General features: G+C 36.5%; 1 protein-coding gene across 3 annotated transcripts in view; it reads right to left on the bottom strand.

Moving 5' to 3' along the window:
- Window positions 1–25,351, bottom strand: part of zfyve26 (zinc finger, FYVE domain containing 26) — a 43,408-nt gene that overhangs the window by 8,678 nt on the left and 9,379 nt on the right. The window contains exons 8-34 of one of the 3 annotated variants that reach the window (XM_056470715.1): window positions 25,044–25,132; window positions 21,477–21,610; window positions 21,204–21,401; window positions 19,068–19,625; window positions 17,066–17,236; window positions 16,404–16,555; window positions 15,291–15,534; window positions 14,301–14,564; window positions 14,116–14,235; window positions 13,861–14,031; window positions 11,765–12,001; window positions 11,576–11,681; window positions 8,716–9,554; window positions 6,485–6,681; window positions 6,081–6,185; window positions 5,754–5,876; window positions 3,979–4,152; window positions 3,650–3,899; window positions 3,467–3,559; window positions 2,701–2,870; window positions 2,462–2,595; window positions 2,276–2,304; window positions 2,025–2,161; window positions 1,723–1,943; window positions 1,101–1,248; window positions 790–999; window positions 489–704 (exon numbers count right to left, since the gene is read on the bottom strand). In XM_056470715.1, the coding sequence (XP_056326690.1) occupies window positions 489–704; window positions 790–999; window positions 1,101–1,248; window positions 1,723–1,943; window positions 2,025–2,161; window positions 2,276–2,304; window positions 2,462–2,595; window positions 2,701–2,870; window positions 3,467–3,559; window positions 3,650–3,899; window positions 3,979–4,152; window positions 5,754–5,876; window positions 6,081–6,185; window positions 6,485–6,681; window positions 8,716–9,554; window positions 11,576–11,681; window positions 11,765–12,001; window positions 13,861–14,031; window positions 14,116–14,235; window positions 14,301–14,564; window positions 15,291–15,534; window positions 16,404–16,555; window positions 17,066–17,236; window positions 19,068–19,625; window positions 21,204–21,401; window positions 21,477–21,610; window positions 25,044–25,132 (5,490 nt within the window). The remainder of the gene's footprint in view (window positions 1–488; window positions 705–789; window positions 1,000–1,100; window positions 1,249–1,722; window positions 1,944–2,024; window positions 2,162–2,275; window positions 2,305–2,461; window positions 2,596–2,700; window positions 2,871–3,466; window positions 3,560–3,649; window positions 3,900–3,978; window positions 4,153–5,753; window positions 5,877–6,080; window positions 6,186–6,484; window positions 6,682–8,715; window positions 9,555–11,575; window positions 11,682–11,764; window positions 12,002–13,860; window positions 14,032–14,115; window positions 14,236–14,300; window positions 14,565–15,290; window positions 15,535–16,403; window positions 16,556–17,065; window positions 17,237–19,067; window positions 19,626–21,203; window positions 21,402–21,476; window positions 21,611–25,043; window positions 25,133–25,351) is intronic. The other 2 variants (XM_056470716.1, XM_056470717.1) reach the window with 2 other exon arrangements.

Here is a 25,351-nt window from a genome sequence, read left to right as displayed (position 1 = left end):
AATTAAATGCATTAAAAAAAATAACCGGTGGCACAATGGCACAGTGGGTAGCATGATCGCCTTACAGCAACAAGGTTGTTGGTTTGAGCCTCAGCTGGGTCAGTTGGCATTTCTGTGTGGAGTTTGCATGTACTCCCAGTGTTCGCGTGGGTTTCCTCCGGGTGTTCCGGTTTCCCCACAGTCCAAAGACATGCGCTATAGGTGAATTGGGTAAGCTAAATTGTCCGTAGAGTATGTGTGTGAATGAGATGTGTATGGGTGTTTCCCGGTGATGGGTTGTAGCTGGAAGGGCATTCGCTGCATAAAACATATGCTGGATAAGTTGCCGGTTCATTCGGCTGTGGCAACCCCTGATTAATAAAAGGTACTAAGCCTTAAAGAAAACGAATGAATGAAAAAAATAACCTTTAATTCTATAGTGCTTTATAATCCTAACCCTATAGCATGGTGCTAATATGAAGTTTAATGCTGTGCAAAGTTTGCAGAACCTTGTTCTGTAAGTGGGTGAGCGCATCTTTCAGGCAGTCGTGGCGCAGGTAAAAGCTGATGAGGCTCAGGTGTGTGCCGTATGTGAACAGGTAAAACAGACACTCCTGATGGAAGCTGCATCGTTGAACTTTACTTTCTGTGCCTTCTGGAGGAGCAGAATCAGACAGAGCCTCTTCCAGCTCGCGCAGAGATGCCAGGATATCCTCATCCATTGTCTAGATCCAACAAAAACACACAATGCTTTAGGAAAGATCCCGCAAAGGAAGTCAATGATCCTGTAATACCTAGTCTCTGTTATACCGGGCTCAGGGTGAGTTTGACGGTGGACTCCAGGTGCTGGATAATTTCCTGCAGAAGTCTCGGCCCGTGGTTTAGCTGGTTTCGATCTACTGGTGCTTTCAGACAGCGAACAAACTTCTCCCTGGCACCGCTCAGGTTTCCAGCCTTTAAAGATGCCATTGCCCACGCCTGCCAAACACCATTCGGGTCCAGTGCACTCTTAGTTGACACCTGCGCATTATTAAAAAACAAGTCTTATAATCTTAAAGCAGAGTAAATTATGAATTTGAAATGCTAAGCTGATCCTTTAAACCTTGAGCAAAATCTCTCACCTCCACAGCCAGCTGATAGTATTCCAATTCCAGCAGCTGGTTGCGCAGACGCGTCACTGCAGCCGTTTCCTGAATATCATCCAGAGATGGAATGTATTTGTAGTTGGCAGTAACCAGAATTTTTAACACGTCCACCTTACTGATGTAGCTGTGGATGAAGAAAGAGCAATGAAAAATAAGTGAAAGAAACGTGCGTGTTTAAAGTTGGGGGTCAGTAAGGTTTTGAATCTGCTTATTATAAAGTTTTCTTAAGGATTTCTCAAGACAAGCCAGCTGAAAATTCAGCACTGTCATCACAGAAATATATATATAGAAATATATATATATATATATATATATAGAAATATATATATATATATATATATATATATATATATATATATATATATATATATATATATATATATATATATATATATATATATATATATTATTTGAACTGGAAACAGTTGTTTTAAATCATAATAATATATTGTTTTAATTCAGTTTTTCATTATTTTAATTAAATAAATTTAACCTTAAAATATTTTTGTTAGCAATTTAATTCTGTCTCACTCTCATAGTTTTTGCTTCCAAAATAGTGTTTTCATTCCATGTACACAAGTAAAAGTGTGTCTCACACCTGTCACAGAGTGCTGGTTCTTGTGTGCATCCTGCATTTACAAACATGAGTTTGGCACTAAACAACAGCTGCCGCATCACATCAGTCAGCAGACGCGCATCCACCTCAGGATTGGTCAGTTTTCGAGACAGTGAGCGGCAGTGGTCAATTAGCTGCTGCCCACAGGCCGCATGATCACTGTGTAGTGTCAGTATAGCCACACACAGAGATGCGCTGGGTGCCTTTAACAAGAGATCATATGAATGAGAAAGCAGAAGAACATTTCTTTTAAACCAAACGCTGTCATTCCTCAAAATCACAACCTGTTCATAGTAGAACTCGATCTTCAGCTGCTGGTTCTCTGCTGGGTTTGGACTCAGGCGGTACTGCTTTCGTGACACTTCAGGCAGACTGAGCACCCCATTCAAGGCCTCATCAATGGATGAAGGGCTGCCTGCTACTGGGAAAAGTTTAGTTTATAACCTTGAAATAATGATCCGAGTAAAGTTTTGAAAACTTCTTAAGAGAATTAAAAATATTTGATATGTACTGTAGCAAACATAGACAAGTTTACCTTCCCCTTGTTCAAGCTCCTCATCTGAGCTGCAACAAACATTATGAAAGTTGTGTATATCAGAAACCAAGATTAGTGAAAAAAGTAGAGCATTGTCTGCTGTGCTCAAAGAAAAAACATAAGAAACTCTGATGCTGTTCTGAATTCATCTTTTACTAATAAAAGAAATGAGTGCATCTATCTTACTCTGTGTGGAAGAAGTTGTAGCATTGGTCACAAACTCTGACCGGCTCTTCAAAGCCTTCTACTGCCATCTTCTTGCTGGAGCAGGAATGACACACCAGTCTGCCACAGCGTCTGCAGTGGTGCCGTCTGTTAAACTGACCCAGGAGAAAGTTTACTTTAAAAACTCTCAAATTCATCGAGAGAAGCTTACTAAGATAACATGAAATCACGAGTGCATCCGATCACATAAGCTTACTCACCATGGTGAATCTCTCCCTCTGGCAGACCATGCAGATGTGCTGTTTGTGGTCTGGGACCCAGTCTTTGCGGTCAGGGGTTTTCTCTGGAGGGGTGAAAGGGGTGGCCAGCGGCCGGATCTTCTTTGCACTGGGACGTCTCTCACTGGAGGGTGTTTGCATGGGTGTGCTTCCTAAAAAAAAAAGAAGCGTATACAAACTTGACTTCTGAACTATGAGGTGATCATAGACTAATAAACTTAGGTCTTCTGGTAGTACCCAGAATGGTAAAGTCCACTAAAGGAAGTTGATCCGTCTTATATATGGCTCCTAAACTCTAGAATAGACTTTCTGATAATGTCCGAGGCTCAGACACACTCTCTCAGTTTAAAACTAGATTAAAAACCTATCTTTTCAGCAAAGCATATACACAATCTATCACATAACTGTAGGACTGTTAGAATAACTAGAAGTAGTCTTATTAGTGTATCCTTCAAAAAGTGGTATGACTAATAAACTCAGGTCTTCTGGTAGTTCTTAGAATAGCAAAGTCAACTAAAAGAGGTCGAACCGTCTTATATATGGCTCCTAAACTCTGGAATAGACTTCCTGATAATGTCCGAGGCTCAGACACACTCTCTCAGTTTAAAACTAGATTAAAAACCTATCTTTTCAGCAAAGCATATACACAATCTATCACATAACTGTAGGATTGTTAATAGAATAACTAGAAGTAGTTGGTAGTAGTAGAAGTATTAGGTCGGATCATTGAGGATGGTGTGCTTCTTACCTGTTGATGGAGGAGGTGTGTGGCTTGGAGAAGATGGGCAACTCTCCTGAGCTGGACACTGCAGAAATGCATCTTGCAGACTAATGACAGAGTCTGAGAGAAAAAGAGAGAGACCAGATGTGTAGCAATGCAAGCACTTAAGTATTGACATAAATGTTTTTTTTCAGCACTGCTCTATCTCACCAGAACGTGACCACTCTCTGGGAGCATAAGGAAAGTCAAGAGCCTTGCAGGCATAATCAGCCAGCAGGGTGTCAATGTGTTGGTTGGTGATCCCAGCGTCCTGCGCCAGCAGAAGACTCCGCAGAGTGGTGATGGCAACAGCAGCCCAGTCTACCTTTAGATTCATCAGCATCTGCTCCAGCATGAGAAGCGGATCAGACAGCAGGGAAAAATAGTCCTGGCGAGACGCTTCTGGCAGAGTCAGCAGAACCTGCAACAGGTATTCTGTCAAGAGAAGATCTGGTGGCAGGAGATTCAGTGTGTTATCTGATCAGGTTAAACATCCTCACCTTAGAGCCAAGGTGCAGGGCATGGATGTGGCGTCTCCGTGCTGGGGTCATCTGACTCTGGAAGTGCAAGGTGAGATAATCTGAGAGGAAATGACAGGCAGCCAATCCAGGTCTTCGGTCCAGGGCTCGCTCGCTGACCTCCAAACCCATTGAGTCAGAGAGAGCCTCCAGGAGCTGCATGCAGAGAGATATGGGGACATTTTTCATAAAAGTGCTTTTTAAAATTAATTTTCTTTAAAAAGAGCTTTACAAAGCAATATTTTATTCCAAAATAATACATTTAAGTTATGAAAAGTGACAATAAAGACTTTAATATAATGTTTACATGTAAATCGTGGTTCAGACACACACAAACACAATACTAAGCATATTAACATATTAAAACACTTTCTGAAATCTGAGTAATGGCAGCTAAATTCTGTCATCACAGGAATGAATGACATTGTAAAATGTATTAAACTACAAAACATCATTTTTATACTGTAAACACATTTCACAATATTACCAGTTTTACTGTATTTTGAAAATCATGTAAATGCAGCCTTGATACACATAATAGAAGAGATTTGATATATTATATCTGAAGACTTTGTTATCGAACAAACCTAATTTAAAGTGATTTTGATTATAAATGTACCGTGAAGTGCTTTGTAATGTGCATTTTCATTTGATGTTTGATGTAATCTTAACCAAAACATGAAGAGAGGGTGGGACAGAGTAGCTCCTCTCCTTTTAAAAAAAACATGCCAATAGCATTTTGTTTTATCACAGCTCTGTCAGTAAGAGTGGTTTAGCTCAAGCGTATGTGAAGCATCTTGAAAGGGGCGGGGCATGTCAGATACTAGAAAGCATTTGATTGGTCAAGATTTGATGAGAAACTCATTTATGAGGTGATGTCAAAAAAGCATCGATCCATTTAGGTTTATGTCACTGTTTTGGTGCACACAAGCGTATAGATAACCTAAAAACTAACAATACTGATACTAACATCTAAAAAACTTTATCTTAATTTCATGGGACCTTTAAAACTATTTTTAACCAAGTTTGTCATCTTGAAACAGACACAGTAAACTCATGTTTCTATTAGGGCTGAACAATATTTGAAAAATTTGACATTGCATTATTTTTTTCCTGCAATATATATTGCGATACAAATACATTTCTGTGCCATCATTTCACCAGATGACTTAAATAGCTCTATTTAAATAGCTCTACAAAGTTATTGTTTAGATTGATTGTGATGATTTTGTATGTGAGTGATATACATACATATTTTACGAAGCTTATTATATACATATAATAAACAAACTACAGTCATAAACACAATACAACAAATGTTAAAGTGAAATTAACAGTGCTTTATGGTTTTTAGTGCTTTACATAAACAGGAGACAAGTATATAAAAACAAATATTAAATTTGATTAAAACAGATAAAAACAGATTAAAATGTGTTAAAACAGGTTATAAAAGAATGAAAAAGAAAATAAAGACATAATAGTGCGATCTGTCGGATGTAGCACAGTGCTCATTCAATAAAGGCACAGCTAAACAGATGTGTCATCAGTCTGATTTGAATGAGCCCAATACTGGAGCACATCTGATCATTTCCGAAAGCTGATTCTAGCAGCGGGGGGGTGTAGTAGCTGAAGGCAGATTCACCCTGTTTTGACTGTTTTTGACTATTGCACATGCACACGTTGTGATATCACTGCTAAAATGATGTATTGTGCAGCCCTAATTTCTATGCAAATAAGGCCAGCAGAAACACACTCACCTGGAAAGCCTCTTCTGTGTGATTGTGTTCTAGGAGGTACAGCAGGTGTTCGGTCTGCAGCTGCATTCCAGACTGAGCAGAGACTGAATAAAGCTGCACCCACTGGGCACACAACTCAAATTCCTGAGAACAAACAAACACACACACACATACACACACACATTTATCCAAAATTTAAACACAAATCGAAATCTTTTACCACAATATAACATTACATTAATGCATTATGCATGGTATAATATAGTTCATCTCTGAGTGGCTATTGTGCTCTTTAACTCTTTCTTCTAGCTGTCTAGGTTTACACAAAAACTTTTTCTATAGACTCACTCTGGCCTCCAGCATTTGACTGAAGACAGATTCAGGATTTTTTGTTGACTCCTCCCTCAACTCCTGCCACGTCTCCCATGGCAATGGAGGCTGCAATTTCAGCATCTAAACAACAAAATCATGTTATCAATCAAGTTCTGAAATTATCAGTGTCTCTGTGCATTAATTGGCACTTATTGCAATTCTAAAACAGCCTTTACCTGGAGCTTAATAAATAAAGACAGAAGGTGACATGCTTCAACAGTTGTTCTCTTGTTAATTCAGATATATTTACACACACACACACACACACCGAAGTGTCTTAAAAACACAAAGTATTATTTCAAGCAAATTGCATTACAGATAAATCTTCTAGTCACAAAGTTCAGCCTAATATTGACAGAATAATGCTGTGTCAGACTGACCCGCTGATACATGTCCAGCTCCTGTTTCCTCTGCTGAAGCTGCTCTCGAAGCAGATCTTTGGTGTTCTGGTCACTGAGACAGAAGTGCAGTAAATCTAAACACTGCTGTAAAGGCCAGCGGTCCAAACCCTGCAGAACCACACGTCCACGTAGCTCCCAGTCTCGTACACGAAACAACTGCTCAGCGCTGCTGGATTCTTCACAAAGAGGAACAGAAAAATAATGGTTAATCTTCTTTACTGATGGCCTTGCCAAGGACCATTTGTACTATTTTATTAATATTATTGTTATTATGGCACATCATATGCCATTAAGTATGTGCTTAATTTAGATCTTTCCAAGGCATATCGTTTTTTGTTTTTTGGTAAAACATGTTGTCAGATAGTTAACTGAATCAAATAAATTCTAAATCTAAATGGCTATTACTGTATATTATTAATTAATACTTTACACACCATAATCAAACTAACATCAAATATAAAAGATGTTGTAAATATTACTATAAATATAACGCAACTAATATCTGGCCAGTGTGTTTTTTATTTTTTTAGATTTTTATTTTTGGCCTTTTTGCCTTCATTAGATAGGACAGTATTGAGACAGGAAGCGAAGTTGGAGAGAGAGGGGGGTAGGGTAGGAAAATGTCATTGAGCTGGGATTCAAACTCGGGACGCCCTGACGTGCTACTGCACCATATGTCGGCGCGCTAACCACTAGGCTATTGCGCCAACGCCCAATTTTGGGAATGTATTATTGTTTTTCATAACAGCCAAACATTCTAAGTTAGCATGAAATGGAACTTCACTCTGTCTATTTTGTAAACGCATGTCAGATCTTCTAGCTGGGTCAGTTGGTATTTCTGTGTGGAGTTTGCATGTTCTCCACGTGTTCGCTGGGTTTCCTCTGGGTGCTCTGGTTTTGCCCACAGTCCAAAGACATGGGGAACAGGTGAATTAAATAAGCAAAATTGGCCTTGTATATGAGTGTGAATGCAAGAGTGTATGGGTGTTTCTCAGTGTTGGGTTGCGACTGGAAGGGCATTTGCTGCGTAAAACATATGCTGGATCAGTTGCCGGTTCATTCCTCTGTGGAGACCCCTGATTAATAAAGGGACTAATCCGAAAAGAAAATAAATGAATAAATGAATGAAATTCATTTTGATAAATGGGGAAAGTTTCTGAATTTCTGTGACCCACAATGCAAACAAACATGCAGAAGTCCTAATATTTTTTCTCTCTTGTTTTGTTGTAATATTATTATAATTAATATAATTATATTCCCTCAACTGTTACCATTTGAAAGCAACTCTATATGGCATAAAATAATTTGCTGCATGCATGAATTTTGCTTGAATACTTTCCAAAAGTTTTTAACAATTACTTTAAAATTGTGCCATATAGAGTTGCTTTAAATTGGTAACAGTTGAGAGAATATTACTGTAAATAATGATATATAATCATATATCATTAATATAATAATGAACGTACATTAATCATGAGCCCGAGCGTTTGCGCTCATATTATGGCTGTTCTAAATGCCTTTAACGTGTTGCACAAATGTGCATCTGCAGTTAGGCTATTCTCTCCCTGTTCTCAGGGCCGGTGCAGACTCACTGGCCAGACATTGGACAAATAATAATAATAATAATAATAATAATAATAATAATAATAATAATAATAATAATAATAATAATAATAATAATAATAATAATAATAATAATAATAATAATAATAAATAAATAAATAAATAATAATATATAAATGTCGAGTTCACAAGAAAATCAAGTCGTTATCACGAGAAAACAACTTTTTGTTATGTTGAGAAAATGAGTTATGTTGAGATCACGACAAGAGAGAAAAAAATATTTTAATGCATGGCCTCGTTCATACAAACATGTAACGAGACAAAATAATAATTAAGGCTATGATATTGGCAACACCCCTTCCTCTTTTTTTGTATGTGTTTTGGTTTGGTTTATTTACTCAATTTATTCATTTATTTATTTATTGTATCTACTTATTTTGTATTGTTCTGCTTTTATTTTAATGCTCTGTATTTGACATTCACTTGCATTATTTGCAAATAAGAAAATCAATAAAAAGTAAAAAAAAAAAAAAAAAATCATTAAAAAATCATTTTCAAATCATAAAAAAAAATCCTGATTCTTTCAGCAGGTACTGTAAATCCAAGATCTATAACAGACAATTTGTTAGTGACTAGACGAATCTTACCTTGCAGTGCAGTACAAGCCAGCAGTTTGTCCCGCAGCGCCCCCTCCTGGCTGCAGGGTTGTGCATAAAGCTCTAGCAGATCTAAAGCTCTGTTCAGGTCGCCGTTGTTCAGGGCTTGCTGGAACGCCTCAGCAGCCATTGCCTGCGCTGCATTGCCCTGCAGACCTGAAAACAGCATCCCCACCACAGGTTTTCCACAGAGGGCCACCCCTAGACCCTCATCTGCTTCCAAGGAGACCCCCAGGACTGGCTCGGCCATGGTCCGCAAATACATTCTTAGGATGGGAAAGTTTTTAAGCAGAGCTTCCCCTTCCCTCGAGATCTGTTCTCCATCCAAAACTGGCTCTTTACGTCCAGATACACGAAAATATGAAGGCAAACCTGACCAGCCAGAGGAGGTCACGCGGGTCACGCCACCCCTACTGGCACTGAGGCAAGCCAGAGCGGCAACAAGAGGAGAACGAGACTTCAGAAAAGACAGCGCAGATGAAGTAAGGAGGAAAGAAGATGAAGGAGGGGATGAAGATGGTGAGGGCGGAGAGGTGGAGAGGCTGGTGGATGCAGCAGACATGTCCTCCACTGAGACCTCTGACTCAGAGCTGGGGTCAGAGGTTGTGGTGGGGTCAGAGAGGTCAAGGGAAGGGCTGCACTCTTGAGCATACTGCTGGAGAATTGAGGCGATGCTGGCTGGACAGAAAGCTCCACCGTTGAGTCCTGAGACCCTCTGAGAAATGTTTACAGCTCTAGAGTCCCAGAGAGGGAGAGTTTCACAGCAGCGCTGAACTACAACCTGCTGCACACTCAAATGCAGACGCTCCTGCTGCAGAAGAGACAGAACCCTGACAAGAGACACAGATATGACTGATTATAAATATATCTACCTTTTAAATCTCCAGCACTTTAACCCCTGCGTGCAGTTGGGGATGTTTTCATCCAATCTGGGGAGATTTTGAGTCTTATTCTGGGCAATTTTACTACTCTTTGGTTATGTTAGTGGCTGTTTTGCCACATTGACTTTCAGTATAATTACATTTTTTGATTGCAAAGCCATGACACCATATAATGAAGTATTCTTGATTTTTAATTTTTTCTGTTGATTATCTGTGGTAGTGCAAAAGAATTTTAATTTCTGCCTTTTATATGGAGTTATATAGTGTTTAGTGCATGTGTATGAGAGAAAGAGACCTTTGTGCACTTTCCTTGATATGTCTGAGAAGATCAAAATGAGCAGCTCAGTTCTCAGAACATAGTAAACATAGTAAGTGTATTATTATAACCTTTATTTTACCAGGAAAGACACATTGAGATTAAAAATCTCTTTTACAAGAGCATCCTGGCCAAGATTAGGCAGTAAACATGCCACATGGGACTAACAGACAACAAACAAAAACAATTGACAGTTAACATGAATCACACTGACAAACAAACTTTTCAATCTCAATTTCAATTGAGATTTCAACATCTACAATTTCAACATCTACAAGCCTGAGTTTCAATTTCTAAATCATTTATACTCTTTTTAAAAGCATTTAGTGAAATCAATTCCTTAAACTGCGACTTTGTTTGTAGATTATTCCATGTAAAAGGTGCTGCGTATTTAAAAGCCCTTTTTCCATCTCAATCTGCACTTCAGGAACAGACAGTGAATAAATATCCTGTGACCAAAGGCCAGAGCTGAGGACAGGTTTTTTCAAATGTAATTCTGGAGATATGATGGGTGTAAACCCATGTTTGTTTATAGATTTGTAAACAAAGATATGCCAATGCTTGAGCCTACGAATAGACAAAGCAGACCAACCTATCCTAGTATACAGCACACAATTATGAGTAAGGGATTTAAAAAAAATACAGGGTTATAAATCTTAGTGCACCATGGTAAACAGTATCCAATGCATGCAGACTCTGAGACGAAGCATGCAAATAGATAATATCACCATAGTCCAATATCGACATAAATGTTGCATCAACCAGCTTCTTTTTAGCATCAAACGAAAGGCAGTTCTTTATTCTAAAATAGAAGCTTAAAATCACTTTTAATTTTTTCACCAATTGCTGAATGTGAGAACTAAAAGATCATCAATTAAAATCCCAAGATATTTGTACTGGACACCAATTCAATCTCTGCGCCATGAGTAGTAGTAATAGAACATAGGTTTTTCTTAGATTGTTTTGAATTTGAAAATAACAAAAGTTTTGTTTTATCGGCATTTAAAACTAGTTTTAACTCAGATAAATTATGTTGAAGTACATTAAAAGCAATCTGTAGTTGAGAAAGGGCCAGATTAGGTGTAGATGCAGCTGTGTATATGACTGTGTCATCAGCGTAATAATGAAAATTTGCATTTTTGATATTTTGATCAATATTATTTATATATATATAGTAAAAAAAGAGGCCCCAGTACTGAACCCCTTGGAACTCCTTTAGTTACGTTGAAAGTACTCGAAATAAGGCCATCCACTTGCACATAGATTCCGATTTGTGAGATATTTTTTAAACCAATCAATAGCATGATCAGATAAACCAATACTTTTGAGGCGCTGTAACAGCAAGGTATGATCCACTGTATCAAAAGCTTTGAAAAGGTGGAGGAACAGGGCTTTATGCATGCACACTATAATTTGTTGTTTTACTCTATATAAAAGCCAGAAATAGTTTTTTTGCCCAGGTCTATCTAAAAGGTTAATGATGCCAACTGATAATCAACAGTAAAAATGGCAATTCACGTTTCCCAACAATCAAGAACGCATAGTTATTGGGTGTCATGGCATTGCAATCAAAAAATTATCATTATAACGGAAGTCGATGGGAAAAGTAAATTTGAACAATACACAAGGATTAAGAAAGACGGATCTTTGTTACCTATCAGGTGACACCTGTCTGTCAAACAGCAGGTGAGAGAGGAGCTGGGCTGGTGACTGGAGCAACAGTAAAAGAGGATTTCCTAATTTCACCACCGTGGACTGATCTGAGATCAAAAATATCACAGTTTGTAAATCTTTATAGACATTTCATTTCAATAATTCTGTTCGCTGTTATCTTGAGTCTTACCCTCTGACCCCAAACTGCGCACCAGTACTGAAGCCAACACATTGACATAATCGAAGAAGCTGCGTATGTAATCAGGTCTGTCAGGAGCACCATCAGGCACAGGTGGGCAGAGCTGGTCCAGATACTGCAGGAGCTGTTTCATTGCTGTCCGCACCGGGTGACAATCCAGTTCAGACTGCTTGAGTGCAGCCTGTTCAGCCAGTGCCGTCAGGAGAGAGCTTCCCGCCAGACTGTCTACTGTAGAAGAATAACATTTAAAGGGATCACAACACAAAAACCTGAACAACTTTTGAATGTGTTAATACATTGGATTTAAAAATTCATAGAGGTTTGAAAAAGATTAAGAAACCACTACCACACTTTTACTGTTTCTCTGGATTGGCCATTATTAATATGTAGGTGTTCAACTGTGGTTTAGTTAAAAATAAAAAATAAAACAATGATGCGCCTTCAATTTTTAAAAAAAGACTGCTATCATTTAGAGCAGAAAATGACAATAGGTTAATGTTAAATATTCCATGTTATCAGATCTTCATATAAAGTATATTTAGTAAGTAGAATATATTTTTTACAGAGCTGTAAATTATTAAGAATAAAAAGCTCTTCCCCAGTCCATCCATTACCGAAGACAAGCTGCCAAAACATTTAATTACTGAAGCCAATGAAATTCTTTGTGAATCACATCAGACATAAATGTTCTGGTAAATCATGGCATAAGGACTTAAAAACATTTGTCATCCTCATGAATTTTCCAAAGCATTTTTTCTCTTATATGGTGGAAATGGACACTTAATAAGAATTAAAGCCAATAAGAATTAAATTACATCATTTTACACATTTATAAAAATGGTAAAGATAACATCATTTGTACGTAAATTTATAATTTGGCTGAATATAATTTTAAATGACCCATTTAAATGTCTGTACAATACAGAACAGATATTTAGAAATACAATAAAAATGTATTAATCACCACCAACAACAACAAAAAGATGGAGAACACATTTCCACTTCTTTTAACTGAAGAAAAGTGAAGGCAAAAAGATGGGGTGACCACGAAAAACCATGTTCAGGAAAAATTATTAGACTTTTTTTTAGATTGTCTCACCCCCTGTGGTGTAAAGTAACTAATTACAAATACTCAAATTACTGTAATTGAGTAGTTTTTCTTAGGAATTGTCATTTATTAACTAAGTAGTTTTAGAGATGTGTAATTTTACTTTCTCTTGAGTACATTTTTAGTGCTGTATTTGTACTTTTACTCCATTACTTTCCCTCAACCTGCTGTCACTACTTTATTAATATTTTTTTTTGTCTATGGTGATTAGGAAAATCAGTCCTGTGATTCCTGTCCAATCAAAGGTAAATCACATCATAATGAACTACCTCAAGACATGGACGCTTTATAATTGAAGCAAACTGTTTGGAAGCATTAAAAGTGTCCAAGAAGATGTCCAAAATCTTTACACGCATTGACCCAGAGACTGTTTAGATGCATGTCACTGATGAGAAGACAGATGTTTGACCAAAATGGCCTTAAACACCCAGCAGACACAAGACGTCAACATGACATCAGATTGACATTGACATTTTGGTCACCTGACATCACAACCTAAATCTAACCTAATATTAACATCTTATGATGTTGTGTGTCTGCTGGGCAATAACTAAATGCACTACAGAATGTTACGTTTACACACATCCACAAATTACATATAAATCATCAGGTTTTCACGTGTCTGCTGCTACTTTTTACTCATACTTTGAGTAATATTTACAACAGATACTTTACTGTACTTGCACTACATTTTTGGGCAAGTAATACTTTGAGAGTGATTTTTCAGTACTCTTTCCACCACTGCTCACCACCCATTATTTACATGGAGAGGGCATAAGTTTATGACATGTACTGCAGACAGCCACAAGGGGCGACTGAAACGTTTGAGCCTCACATTTTTAGCAAATTTGAATATTTCTTAAAAAAAAATAAAAAAACACCAGAGACACTAGAAGAAATTTTAGCATAATTTGTGTTCTGGTTTCAATATTTCACAATTATTTGCACTAAAGCCATGCCCTCCTCACTTTACTAGTACCTGAGGTGTTGGTGGCAGAGGACAGGGTTTGAAGCGTGACCTCAAGGCGCTGATTCAGGTTTTGCTGGATGGTGATACTTTCCTCTGATAATGTTGAATGACAAGAGAGCAGCACTTCCTGTGCACTGCAGCCAAAAGGGCTACAGACAGCATTCTCCTCTCCATTACAGTCTAGAAAAAGAAAAGTGTTAAACTAAAGACTTATATTTAAAAAAATAAATAATAATAAAATAAGTGTGCGCACAGCCTTCAGACCTGTTTTACTCATGCCTTTACTGGTGGGGGTTTTATTAAGGATCTTGCTGATTTGTTGCAGTACTGAAGGGAAGCCTCTAATTCCATTGGCATGAGGAACCTTTGGATCTACTCGTACACCTGGGGTAGGCAAAATAGGTGAGCAAAAATAAAGGTCCAGATGAAGCTGCTTGATGTAAACTCACCTCTGGCCTCTAGAAAGCTGCCGAGTCTTCTCTCTGCAGTCTCCAGGAGCTGCCGGGATGTTTTCCACAGCTGGCACTGACAGCAGGACAGGTCAAAGGCTGCCATTGCTGCAGGGCTCAACTCTTCCAGAAGGGGTCGCACAAAGTCTGGCGAGTCTATAGTGCACTGGGAGAGCCAATAACTGTCTTCTAGACAGGGTATCAGCCTGCTCGGGGTACTCAGTAAACGATCAGCCACATCAGAAATTGAATAAAAGGCCATGCCTAAGGAAAGAAAGGCCAAGGATGTCAGACATTATTACTAATTTACAAAAATATGGCACACCTTATTCTTTTATTGAAAGTATTGACCTCGGTACCAATTGATATCGACTTTTTTTTTAAAACCTCCATTTCCTGCTAACATATGAGCACTGATGAACACATTCTTAAACAATACTGATTGGCCATTGTGCTCACATGCTCATTGATATGACTCTGATTCCCTCTAAATGTAATCGATTCACCACTGTGTTCTACAAGTGCAGTTTACTAACTTCAATTTAGTAATGCATTATTAAAAAACAAATCCATTCAGTTAACATTAGTTAATGGACCATGAGTAAACATGAACTAACATTAAACAGCTGTATTTTCATTAGCTAACTTGAACAAAAACTGTAATACATCTATTGTTCATTGTTTGTTCATGTTAGTAAATGCATTAACTAACATCAACTACTATACTACCTTATTGTAAAGTGTTACCAACGTGTTCAACAGTGATCAAATATTAGAGGGAAATTCAGTGACTCACTCAAAACAAAGCCATGCTTCCACCTCTTGGCAGATTTAAAGTCACATTTATTCTTCCATTACAGGCCTAAACCAGTCAATGCACCAAAACATTAACCAAAATAATGTTAAATTATCATTATCAACAAAAATACCAACAAAAATTGACTTTTTGGGGGGGTCAATATTCCACACCTCTATGTGTGCATGTAATACCTGCAGCTGCAGCACTTCCGATGCTCTTGAGTGTTAATCTGCTGCTGCTGCCCATTCTGGTCCTGCCTGCTGGAGCGACACCCAGTGTGCCCAGACCCTCTGAAGATGAAGAGGATGACGAAAGGGACTGGCTCTCGATCTTTTGCTCCACTTGAGCCAGCTCAATCAGAACCTCCCTGTACCGGTCCATAAAGACCAGCTCACCCGCACACTCAGAGTTCTCCAAACCATACATAGCAATCACCTAATAGACATACAGAGACACATGACAAGCCCAGAAACATGGCTCTGAATCTAGGATATTTTAGTAAGTGAAAACGAAGACTAAAACTAGTGGTCAAAAAATATTATGAAATATATATGAAATTAAATTTTAATTGATAAGCACTGATTTTGTGCCGGCAAATCTGACTTGTGCTAGCTTACAAAAATACCAGTAGATGGTGCTTTTACAGCCAAACACATCAGTTAAGCACAAGATTAAACATCTTTTTTTATATAAACATAAAAAATGTGTTTCTTAATTGCCAAAAAAAAGTAAGCTAGGCATGTACTACATAAATAGTTTAATTAAAAAATATATTTTTTACTTTATTTAATTGCATTCGTGTGGTTTTGGGTTCAGTGTCTGTTCAAACAAATATTTCATTTTTATTACTAAGAGGTTAGCGCAGGTGTTACTGTAAGCTGTGAAAACACTCAAAACAAAATCTGCAAATCCACTGCTTTGGATGACACTGCATATGTTCTGTTAATTCTTACAACTATAAAAGAAACTAAATACATAAAAACTTAACAGAAATGTGTTCACAAAATAAAAATTAAATTAAAACATACAAAACCATTAAATTAAACTAAACTGAAATTTTTATTACACTTTAGAATAGCATCAAAGCAAAAAACTAATTAAAAATGCAAAACTATAATAACCTTGGTCTGAACTAATATTGACTAAAAAGCAGGTTAAAATAGAAAACAAAACAGCGTAGAGAATGCTAAAAACCTTCCTGGTTTGATCATAACAGATATACAAGGGTCTTAATAGTTCAACACTTGGCAACTTCGTCTTATTCATCGCTGGAAGGACATGGTTGCTCTGGATTGTGATCTCACCTGCTGGGCCTCTATGTAGTTGCCTCTGCGAATGCAGGCGATGAGGAGAGACTCAGGAGGGGACAGCATTGCAGGAACCAGCCAGCTGTGAGATCCACCGCATGGGCACACTTCAGTCCCACGACACACAACGCCGACACACACCCCGCCATCTGAAAAACACCACAACCATTAAAGCATGAACTGGAAGCTTTTTGTCGTATTGATGCAGTTTGTAGAGAAATGAGAAAACAGTGGGTGTGGCTTGTTTTTTTCTACTGCAAACTGATTGGACGTAGTAAAGTAGGCATTTCATTTGGGAAGGATAGGGAAAAGGGTTTGGAGAGAGTTATTACAACCTAACAGACTCCTCCTCCTCGCCATTTCTGTTTGTTGTCATAGCTCTGTCAAAACAGAGACAGTTGGAGGGGTGTGGTTAAGCATGTTGACCACTCCCAATACCTCAGACAGACGTAATCTGAGAATTTAACTGAAAACCAAAAGGAAATGCATTTTCAGATTTTAATTTTAGATTACAAGGGCAACCCTTTTTTTCCTAATGACACTGACAGATGAATTGTTCACCACAAAACTAGCAATGTGATCTAACTAAATCAATATGGCTAGTTTTGATTTCATCAACATGGGATGGAGGCTGTGTGTGTGTTTTTGTGTGAACTGACCTGAGGTGCTGGTGCTGACTTCTCCGTTCTGGCGTTCAGATGAGATGTGACGTTCAGAGCGATGCCGGTGGTGTTTTCTCTTCCTCCGACTGCTTGAGCCACTGCTGCTGCTGCCCTGTCGTTTCAGAGGAAGCGCTGGACTGGGAAGTGGAGATGGGAGGTACAAGCCATCTATAAACACAAAACACACATTTGCATAAATACATTCACTATGGTTCAAAAATTTAGGGTGAGTACAATTTTTTTTAAAGATTATTGAGAGTATGTTTCTTCCACTTACCAAACACACATGTATTTATTATTATAGTAATATTGTAAAATATTATTTAAGTTTACTCTTTTCTGTTTTAATATATTTTAAAATTGTATCACCCAAATTATTCTTTTAATACTGATTTGGTGTTCAAATTTTTTTTTTTACTATTTCTTAATGCTGAAAACAGTTGATCAGTTCTGCTGTAGAAACCTTGATATTTTCATAAGATTCCTTGATGGATAAAGTGCTAAAGAAACGTGTTTAAAACAACAGCATTTATTATAAAAAAATGCTGAAATACTATTAATTACTACTAATTAAAAATCTTTAAAACCTTTGAACATGACTGTGTATACTTAATAATGCTGGGCAAAAAATTATCATGATCACATCCAAAATAAAAGTTTGTTTCAACCCAATTTAAGTGTGTGTACTGTGTATATATATTACGTATATACAGTTTAAGTCAGAATTATTAGCCCCCCTGATTATTTTTTTCCCCAATTTCTGTTTAACGGAGAGAAGATTTTTTTCCAACACATTTCTAATCATAATAGTTTTAATAACTAATTTCTAATAACTGATTTATTTTATCTTTGCCATGATGAAAGTAAATAATATTTTACTAGATATTTTTCAAGACACTTCTATACAGCTTAAAGTGACATTTAAAGGCTTAACTAGGTTCATTAGGTTAACTAGGCAGGTTAGGGTAATTAGGCAAGTTATTGTATAACGATGGTTTGTTATGTTGACAGTCGAACAAAAAATTTGCTTAAAGGGGCTAATTATTTTTACCTTAAAGTGATTCATAAAAATTAAAAACTGCTTTAATACTAGCCCAAAATAAAACAAATGAGACTTTCTCCAGAAGAAAAAATATTATCAGACATACTGTAAAAATTTCCTTGCTCTGTTAAACATTATTTGGGAAATATTTAAAAAAGAAATTTAAAAAAATGTAAAAAAAGGGGAAAAAAATTCAAAGGGGGGCTAAATATTCTGACTACAACTATATATATATATATATATATATATATATATATATATATATATATATATATATATATATATATATATATATATATATATATATATATATATATATCCCTTTAACTGCCCATCAAGAAAAAAAAATTTTGGATTGCATTTCTTAACTCCTAATGTTGCTAGTTAATAGTTAACACACTCAGTGCATTTTTTTTTTCAACACATCCCATAATTACTAAAATATCAACCTCTACCAATTGCTTGATGTGTTGGTTTATGATAAAAGTACCATAATCAATACATTTACTTTAAAACAAATCAGAAAATATTAAGTATAATACCAATATATAAAAAAAATTAAATTAAAAAAATTAAATAATAAATCATCTTTATTTTTTGAAGTATGTTTCAAAAAATATTTCAGACTGTCATTTAACATACTTGTTTTTTGTTTTTTTTACAATAAAGCAAAATCAAGTGTAGTAGTGCAACAGGATTATGTTTGTATGCTTTTTTTTTGTAAACCAACAATGCTGTGTGTGTAAACCATTATTAAAACAGTCAAAATATGGCCAACCATTTGATAGAGCAGTTAGTTAAATGGATATGTGAGATAAGGTATTTATATTTAGATATAAAATACATGTGTATAATACACAAATTATAATTATTGTGGATGCAATTAATCTTCACCCAGCACTAATATTTATAACCAATTATAACATGAACACAACAATCCTTTATCACACCGCTCACCATTCCCATTGCCATGGTTACTGGTAACAATCTGCAATCTCCACTGAGCCTCTGCCGTGTATTTGGACAGTCTCTGCAAGCGGGCGCCGAATGCCTCTGCAGTAACTGAACATCCCAGACTCTCTGCCAGCTCCACATCAGCCCCAAGAGCCCTTCCATCCTCCTGCCCGACTCCACAAACACCCTCCAAACCTTCTCTGACCAGCCGCAGGATCCCCTCCATCACATTCAAGTCCACCAGAAAGCCTCGGCACCCGCATGTCAGGTGGCCCAGCTGAGGGTTTATCTGGTTCAGTTCCTCCATCTTTTCACCTTCTTTTTCTGCTTTTAAAACACTCTCAGCTGTACTCACTTCTTTAGTGCTGTTTAATTTACTTGTCTCAGTGTTTGTGTCTGGTTGGGTTTCTGTGGCAGTGCTGGTTTGCTGGGTGAAGTCTGAGTCGGAAAGGAAGAGGAGGGAGAAAATGTTCTCCAAGAGCTCCAAACGGAATAATGCTGGAACAGCTTCCAGGTACAGCTGACATTCCGACAGGTAGTGCTGGAACAGATTAGAGCATCCTGGGAAAGGTAAGGAACAAAACAGTAGACCAAGTCAGTCATCACATTATTTTTTGGCCAACAACTTGTAAAAAATAAAACTCCCAAAAAAAGTTCTCTTTTAAAAAGTGGTATCATGGTACGCCAGTACTGAATAATTGTACAATTGTGCCACAGCATACTAGACTATTAAAACTATCAAAAAACATAATGCTACAGTACCTTTTTGTTGATATATTAACAAAAATAAATAAACCAAATTAAAACACTAATAAATAGAGGGTTAGGGTTACGTAAGAAAATAAAAAAGCCACGAATAGAACAGAAACATAAACTATTAAAAAATAAATAATAAAATAAAAACAATAATAAATAAATGTAAGAAAATAAAAAGCTGTGAATAAAAGAAAAAAATTATTAACAAATAAAAACAATAATAAATAAATGTCGGACAATTAAGTTGTAAATAAAAAAGAAATTATTATTAACAACATAATTTTAAACTATTAACAACAATTAAATAAAATAAAAACAATAAATAAATTTAGAAAGTTAAAAAGCTACGATTAAAACAGAAACAAACTATAAATAAATAATAAAATTAAAACAATAATAAATAAAATATAAGAAAATCAAATGGCTGTGAATAAAAGAGAAACAAACTATTAGCAAAAAAATAAACAAAAGCAATAATAAATTAGTTTCATAAAATTAAAAAGCTGTAAATAAAAGGGATATAAACAATTAACAAAAAATAATAAATGATAAAAATGATTTTAAAAATTTGGAAAATTAACGGCTGTGAATAAAAGAGAAACATAAACAACCAGACAAAAGTTTAACTTGGTTAATCTCATTTTTTACAATTGTCTATATTTTTGGTGTCTCTCAAGGTTTTTTTTTCCTTCACTTTCATTAATTAGCAAAGTTTGCTCCTCGCCACTTTCGCCACTGGCTTGCTTGGACTTGTGGAGCTGCACATTGATCGATGGATCTACTCTTCAGTGTTTGCCCTTTTAGCAGTGAAAATTAAACCACACCAAACTGAACTGCACTTCAACTCTGAACTGACACAGTTTCAATTTACTAGAACTTCTATGTTAAGCTGCTTTGACAATCTACATTGTAAAAGCGCTATAGAAATAAAGATGAATTGAACCAAATATATTTCAACATAAAAGTAGTCAAAAACATGAAATAAAACACTTGAACATTTAATGAGTTTCATAAGTTTACTTATTGTTGATTATTGTTCAATTTATATTTACTCTGACATTTATTTTCAATGTTTTATTAATTTTGTTGCCTGTCATTTATTTAGGTTTTTAAACGTTTAATTATTTTTTATGAATCAATACATTTTTTGTTTAATATTTATTTTTACAGCAAATTATTTAACTGTTCAGCTTGTTTACAGACAAATATTTAAAGATACATTTACTTATTTATAGTTAATGATTTCCCAAGCACATGTGAGAATAAAACCATGTTAAATTTAATAAACTGAGTATAAGCTTTTAATAGTCTGAGTGTAAATTATGAAGCATTTATTAAGCTCAGTATAAGAGTGAGACTAGACTATATTTCTCCTACAGTCACCTTCAGCTGTCTCGTCCCCTTGAGCTGCCTCTGTCTGCGGCTCATGCAGAGGCTCACAGTCCAGACAGCCGGTGTGTGTGCTTGTGTTTGCGTTCACACTGATGGCATACAGGGCATACTTCATGGCACAAAAACCTCGAAACAGAGTGATGTTCCTCTGGACTGAGCTGCTGGGGGAGTCCACTTGTGAAGGATCTCCTACAAACAGAACTAACATCAGCAAAGCTTCAGCAGCTCTCTGTGAATTAAAAACAGCCTGCAGTGTTTTTTTACCTGTTCTCTGCAGCAGTTCTAACACTTTGTGCTCCTCAAACTTGGCGAGTGGAGTCAGGCAGTGCAGCACATACAGGGCAGAGTGATGGTCCAGCATGTGCAAGTGACTCAGCAAGGCATCATGGGAAATCCTTCTATACACAGATTCATAGCAGCGAACAAACAAACATACAATTAGAAGGATTGAAGTCCTTCTTTTTTGATCATTTATTCAGTAATGATGCATCTTTTCTTTGGCTCTCATCGAAGGCAGTCACACTTTTTTCCTCTCCCTCCTATATCTCTCCTGGCTGGCTCCTCTTGTCTTGTCTTACTCCATCTCTGAGGCTCTACTTGCTCTGCTATCCAAACAAATAAGAAATTATGGATTTGATCAACTGGTCTCTGAACACATCTTCTTAAAGAGAAGTTTGGGTTCAGGGGAACCCACCTGTCCTAATGGGATGTTCGCAGTTAGATACGTGATGGACAGATGAGAGAGCTGGCGCGTCATGTGTCTGGCTGCTCTATCCCTGGAGAATATTCAAGACATCTATTTATTCGGAACTTTGATAACAGGGTTTCTGCAGATGGGCTTATGCAGAGCCATTGAGTATCAACGATTGATAAAAGTGGTCAGTGTGGCTCAAAACCCCACTAAGCTGGCCAACTGGGTGAGCAGGGTCATTACAAAACAGACTTTGGCCTTGGACGGCAAATTGGAAAATGGGGATGTAACTAGCAGCTTTGCAACAAGATTTGGTCAGACCTGGAGACCTGTGACGGACATTAAATATCTACGAAATTTGCAGATATTGGGCTAAATTTGGAAAAACTTTTCTTCTCTTTCGGCTTCCCTGTTACTCTCCTGCCAGACGGCCTCGGCTGCAGACAAACAACTTCCCCCGGATAGCAAGATGAGGAGACTCTCTGAAATTCCTGTTCCCTGTTCCAAGGACACCTGTTGAGTCTCTACAGGCTTACACACACACACATACACAGCTACAGATAGACAATCACCACCTAGCCCCGCACCCCACGCCTTCGTGTGCTTTTCCCCACTGTTGTGGGTAGGCGGGTCTGTGACCAGCGCTCTCTAGCGGCAGGACCAGATGGCTGCCGCCCTCATCTGACTATATCCACATCCCCTGTTGCAATGTTATGTCTATGCCTATGTGTTTATGTGCTTGCTGGGGCTTTTTCTCCTCCCTGATTTCACACTGCCCTAATTCAAGGACAATGTGAGAGTTTTTTTTTTTGCCTCTCTCTTCCCAAATGTACCTTATTTCCTCTTCCTAAAAGCTACCTCTTGTTGACCTGTCTTTCCCCTGAAATGATTGTGTAATGGCCGGGGGGTCCAGTTTCGCTGCATGTAAATGTGTATGTGACAAATAAAGGCTTCATCATGATCATCGTCATCAACATCGTCGTCACACATCAATTTTACACTGCAAAAAATGCCTTTATTACTTTGTCTTGTTCCTAATCCAAATATCTAAACATTCTTAAATCAAGAAGCATATTCTAGACAAGCAAAATGTTTTGTCCTGTTCTCGGAAATAATATGTCAAAATTAAGGGAGTTTTTGCTTAAAACAAGCTAAATAATCTGACAATGGGGTGAGCTAAATATTCTTATTTCAAAGCGAAAAAACTGGATTATTTTATATATAACTTATATATTTAACTTTTATTTACTTTCATTTTATTTTAAGGAAAAGCTCACTTCATTTTGACTTATTATTTCTAAAAAATAAGACTATTTTGATTATGATTTAAGAATTTTTAGATAAGCGCACTAGACTCTAAGAAAAACTCTAAGTAACTCTAAACTATTTATATTACTAAGTAATCTATCTCTTTCAAAATATGGTATTAAATTAGAAAATAAACAAGTTACCAAATACCTCTCCGCTTACTCCTATTTGTTACAATCATGCATTTAAACCCTCTCTTACATATAAAATTTTTGAGCAATGGCAAGATAAAAGAGTTTCCAGAGTTAAAGATTAATACATTAATAATATTTTTGCCTCCTTTTAACAACTCTCTGAGAAATTCAACCTCCCTCCTTCTCATTTTTTTAGGTACCTTCAGGTCAGAAACTATGTCCATCTAAATATTCCTGATTTTGATGTTTTATCTTTAGAAGGCGAATTATTTGATTTATTTTTAAACTCTCCAAATGCTAGGGGCCAAACCTTTTTATTTGTGAATGCTTTTAAACACAAAACTGATTTTTCTTCTCTTCATTTGAAAGTGATTATTTTTACTGATTGGGATCAATACCTTTTATCTGTTAATTCATGTTCTATAAAATTCAGACACAACCTTATTCAGTACAAAGTATTACACAGACTTCACTAGTCTAAAACAAAGCTTAGTCAATTCTATCCCTCGGTTTCCCCCTCACGCGAAAAGTGTAAAGCTGCTGAGGGTACCTTAGCACATCTTTTGTGGTCCCGTGTTCAAATTCAGATTTTTTGGTTAGAAATATTTTAGTTCTTTAATAATGTTTACGATTGTGTTTTACTCCCTGATAGCAATTTTTGGCTAGTCAGATTTTCTGGAGACTCTCAACCAAAATGTACGGTTACCTGTTCAGTATAGCATGCTTATAGCTTAAAAAAATGTCTTTGTTTCTGCAAGAAAAATGTTAGGCCTCTTTTTTTCTGACTGTCTTCTTGGACTCTCCTCCACTTTACATTTGGAATAAATTAAATATCCCACTTCTGGGAACTTTGCAAAATTTGATAAAGTTTTTTTTTTCTAAAACACCATAAAGACTAATAGTTTAGTTTAATTTCTGAGGATTTTGTTTCTCTCTCTTTACATCTATTGCTGTGTCTATTTGCAGGTCATATATCTCTTGTATGTCGCCATTTTCCCGATTCATGCTTTATTTCACATTTTGCACAGATTATTGTTTCATGATGGGTTTGTCTGTCTGTTCCTTGTTTTTCTATGTCTGCAAATTTTAAAATTTTTAACAATTTCAAAAATATTTAAAATAAATAATGTATGTTAGCGCCAATAGTCTAGTGGTTAAGTGTGCCGACATGTAGCACCATGTTGCTCACGGCGACCTGAGTTCGATTCCCGGCTCGAGGTCCTATGCCGACCATTCCCCTCTCTCTGCTCCCAGTACTTTCCTGTCTGTCTTCCACCATCCTATCCCAATAAACACCCCTAAATAAAATGTATTTAAATAATTCTTACAAGTAAACAATTATGTTCGCAACCCCAATTCTTGACATTTTGTTAAATGCAATTTTAATTTGTTTATTCTCTTTTACTTTTAATATGCGCTATGCATTTCTAAACTTGCATATATGCAGATTTTATGTATTTTGCAAACATAAACTAATATTCATTTTGACACACATTCAAAAAAAATGTTTGGATTGAGGCAAGCTAAAAGTAAAAAGGTTAGAGAAAATGCTAATTAAACTATTTTGAAACAATAAGCTGATGAACTGACGATGGCTTCATGTTTGAGCATAATAGGAGAATCTTAGTCTTTACAACCAAAGCTAAATCATCTCAATCTTCTCAAAATGTAAAGTGTACAAACAGAGTTTTAACTCACGGGTTGTTCTGTGTGCACCATTCCAACACACCAAGTTGACAGGACAGAGTGCAAGCCAAATCACTCAATGCTGAATCATTGCTCTGGGGCTACAGTGACAAAAAGAAAGATAGGATTCATTTATATACACTAACAAGGAATTTTTCTGAAACAGTTTACAAAAAAAATTGTAAGCTTTCATATGCAGACAAAACATTAACTATACTTCTGAATGTTGTTTATCTTATTTTATATTTAAACCTTAATTAAAATAGATCAGAAACATTATAGCAATTCAAATGCTATTTTAAAAAGAGGCTCAAAAACAG

Source organism: Danio aesculapii, chromosome 13, assembly GCF_903798145.1.
Source record: "Danio aesculapii chromosome 13, fDanAes4.1, whole genome shotgun sequence".
In the NCBI taxonomy this organism is placed as follows: domain Eukaryota; kingdom Metazoa; phylum Chordata; class Actinopteri; order Cypriniformes; family Danionidae; genus Danio; species Danio aesculapii.
This window is presented reverse-complemented; position numbering and strand designations above follow the sequence as displayed.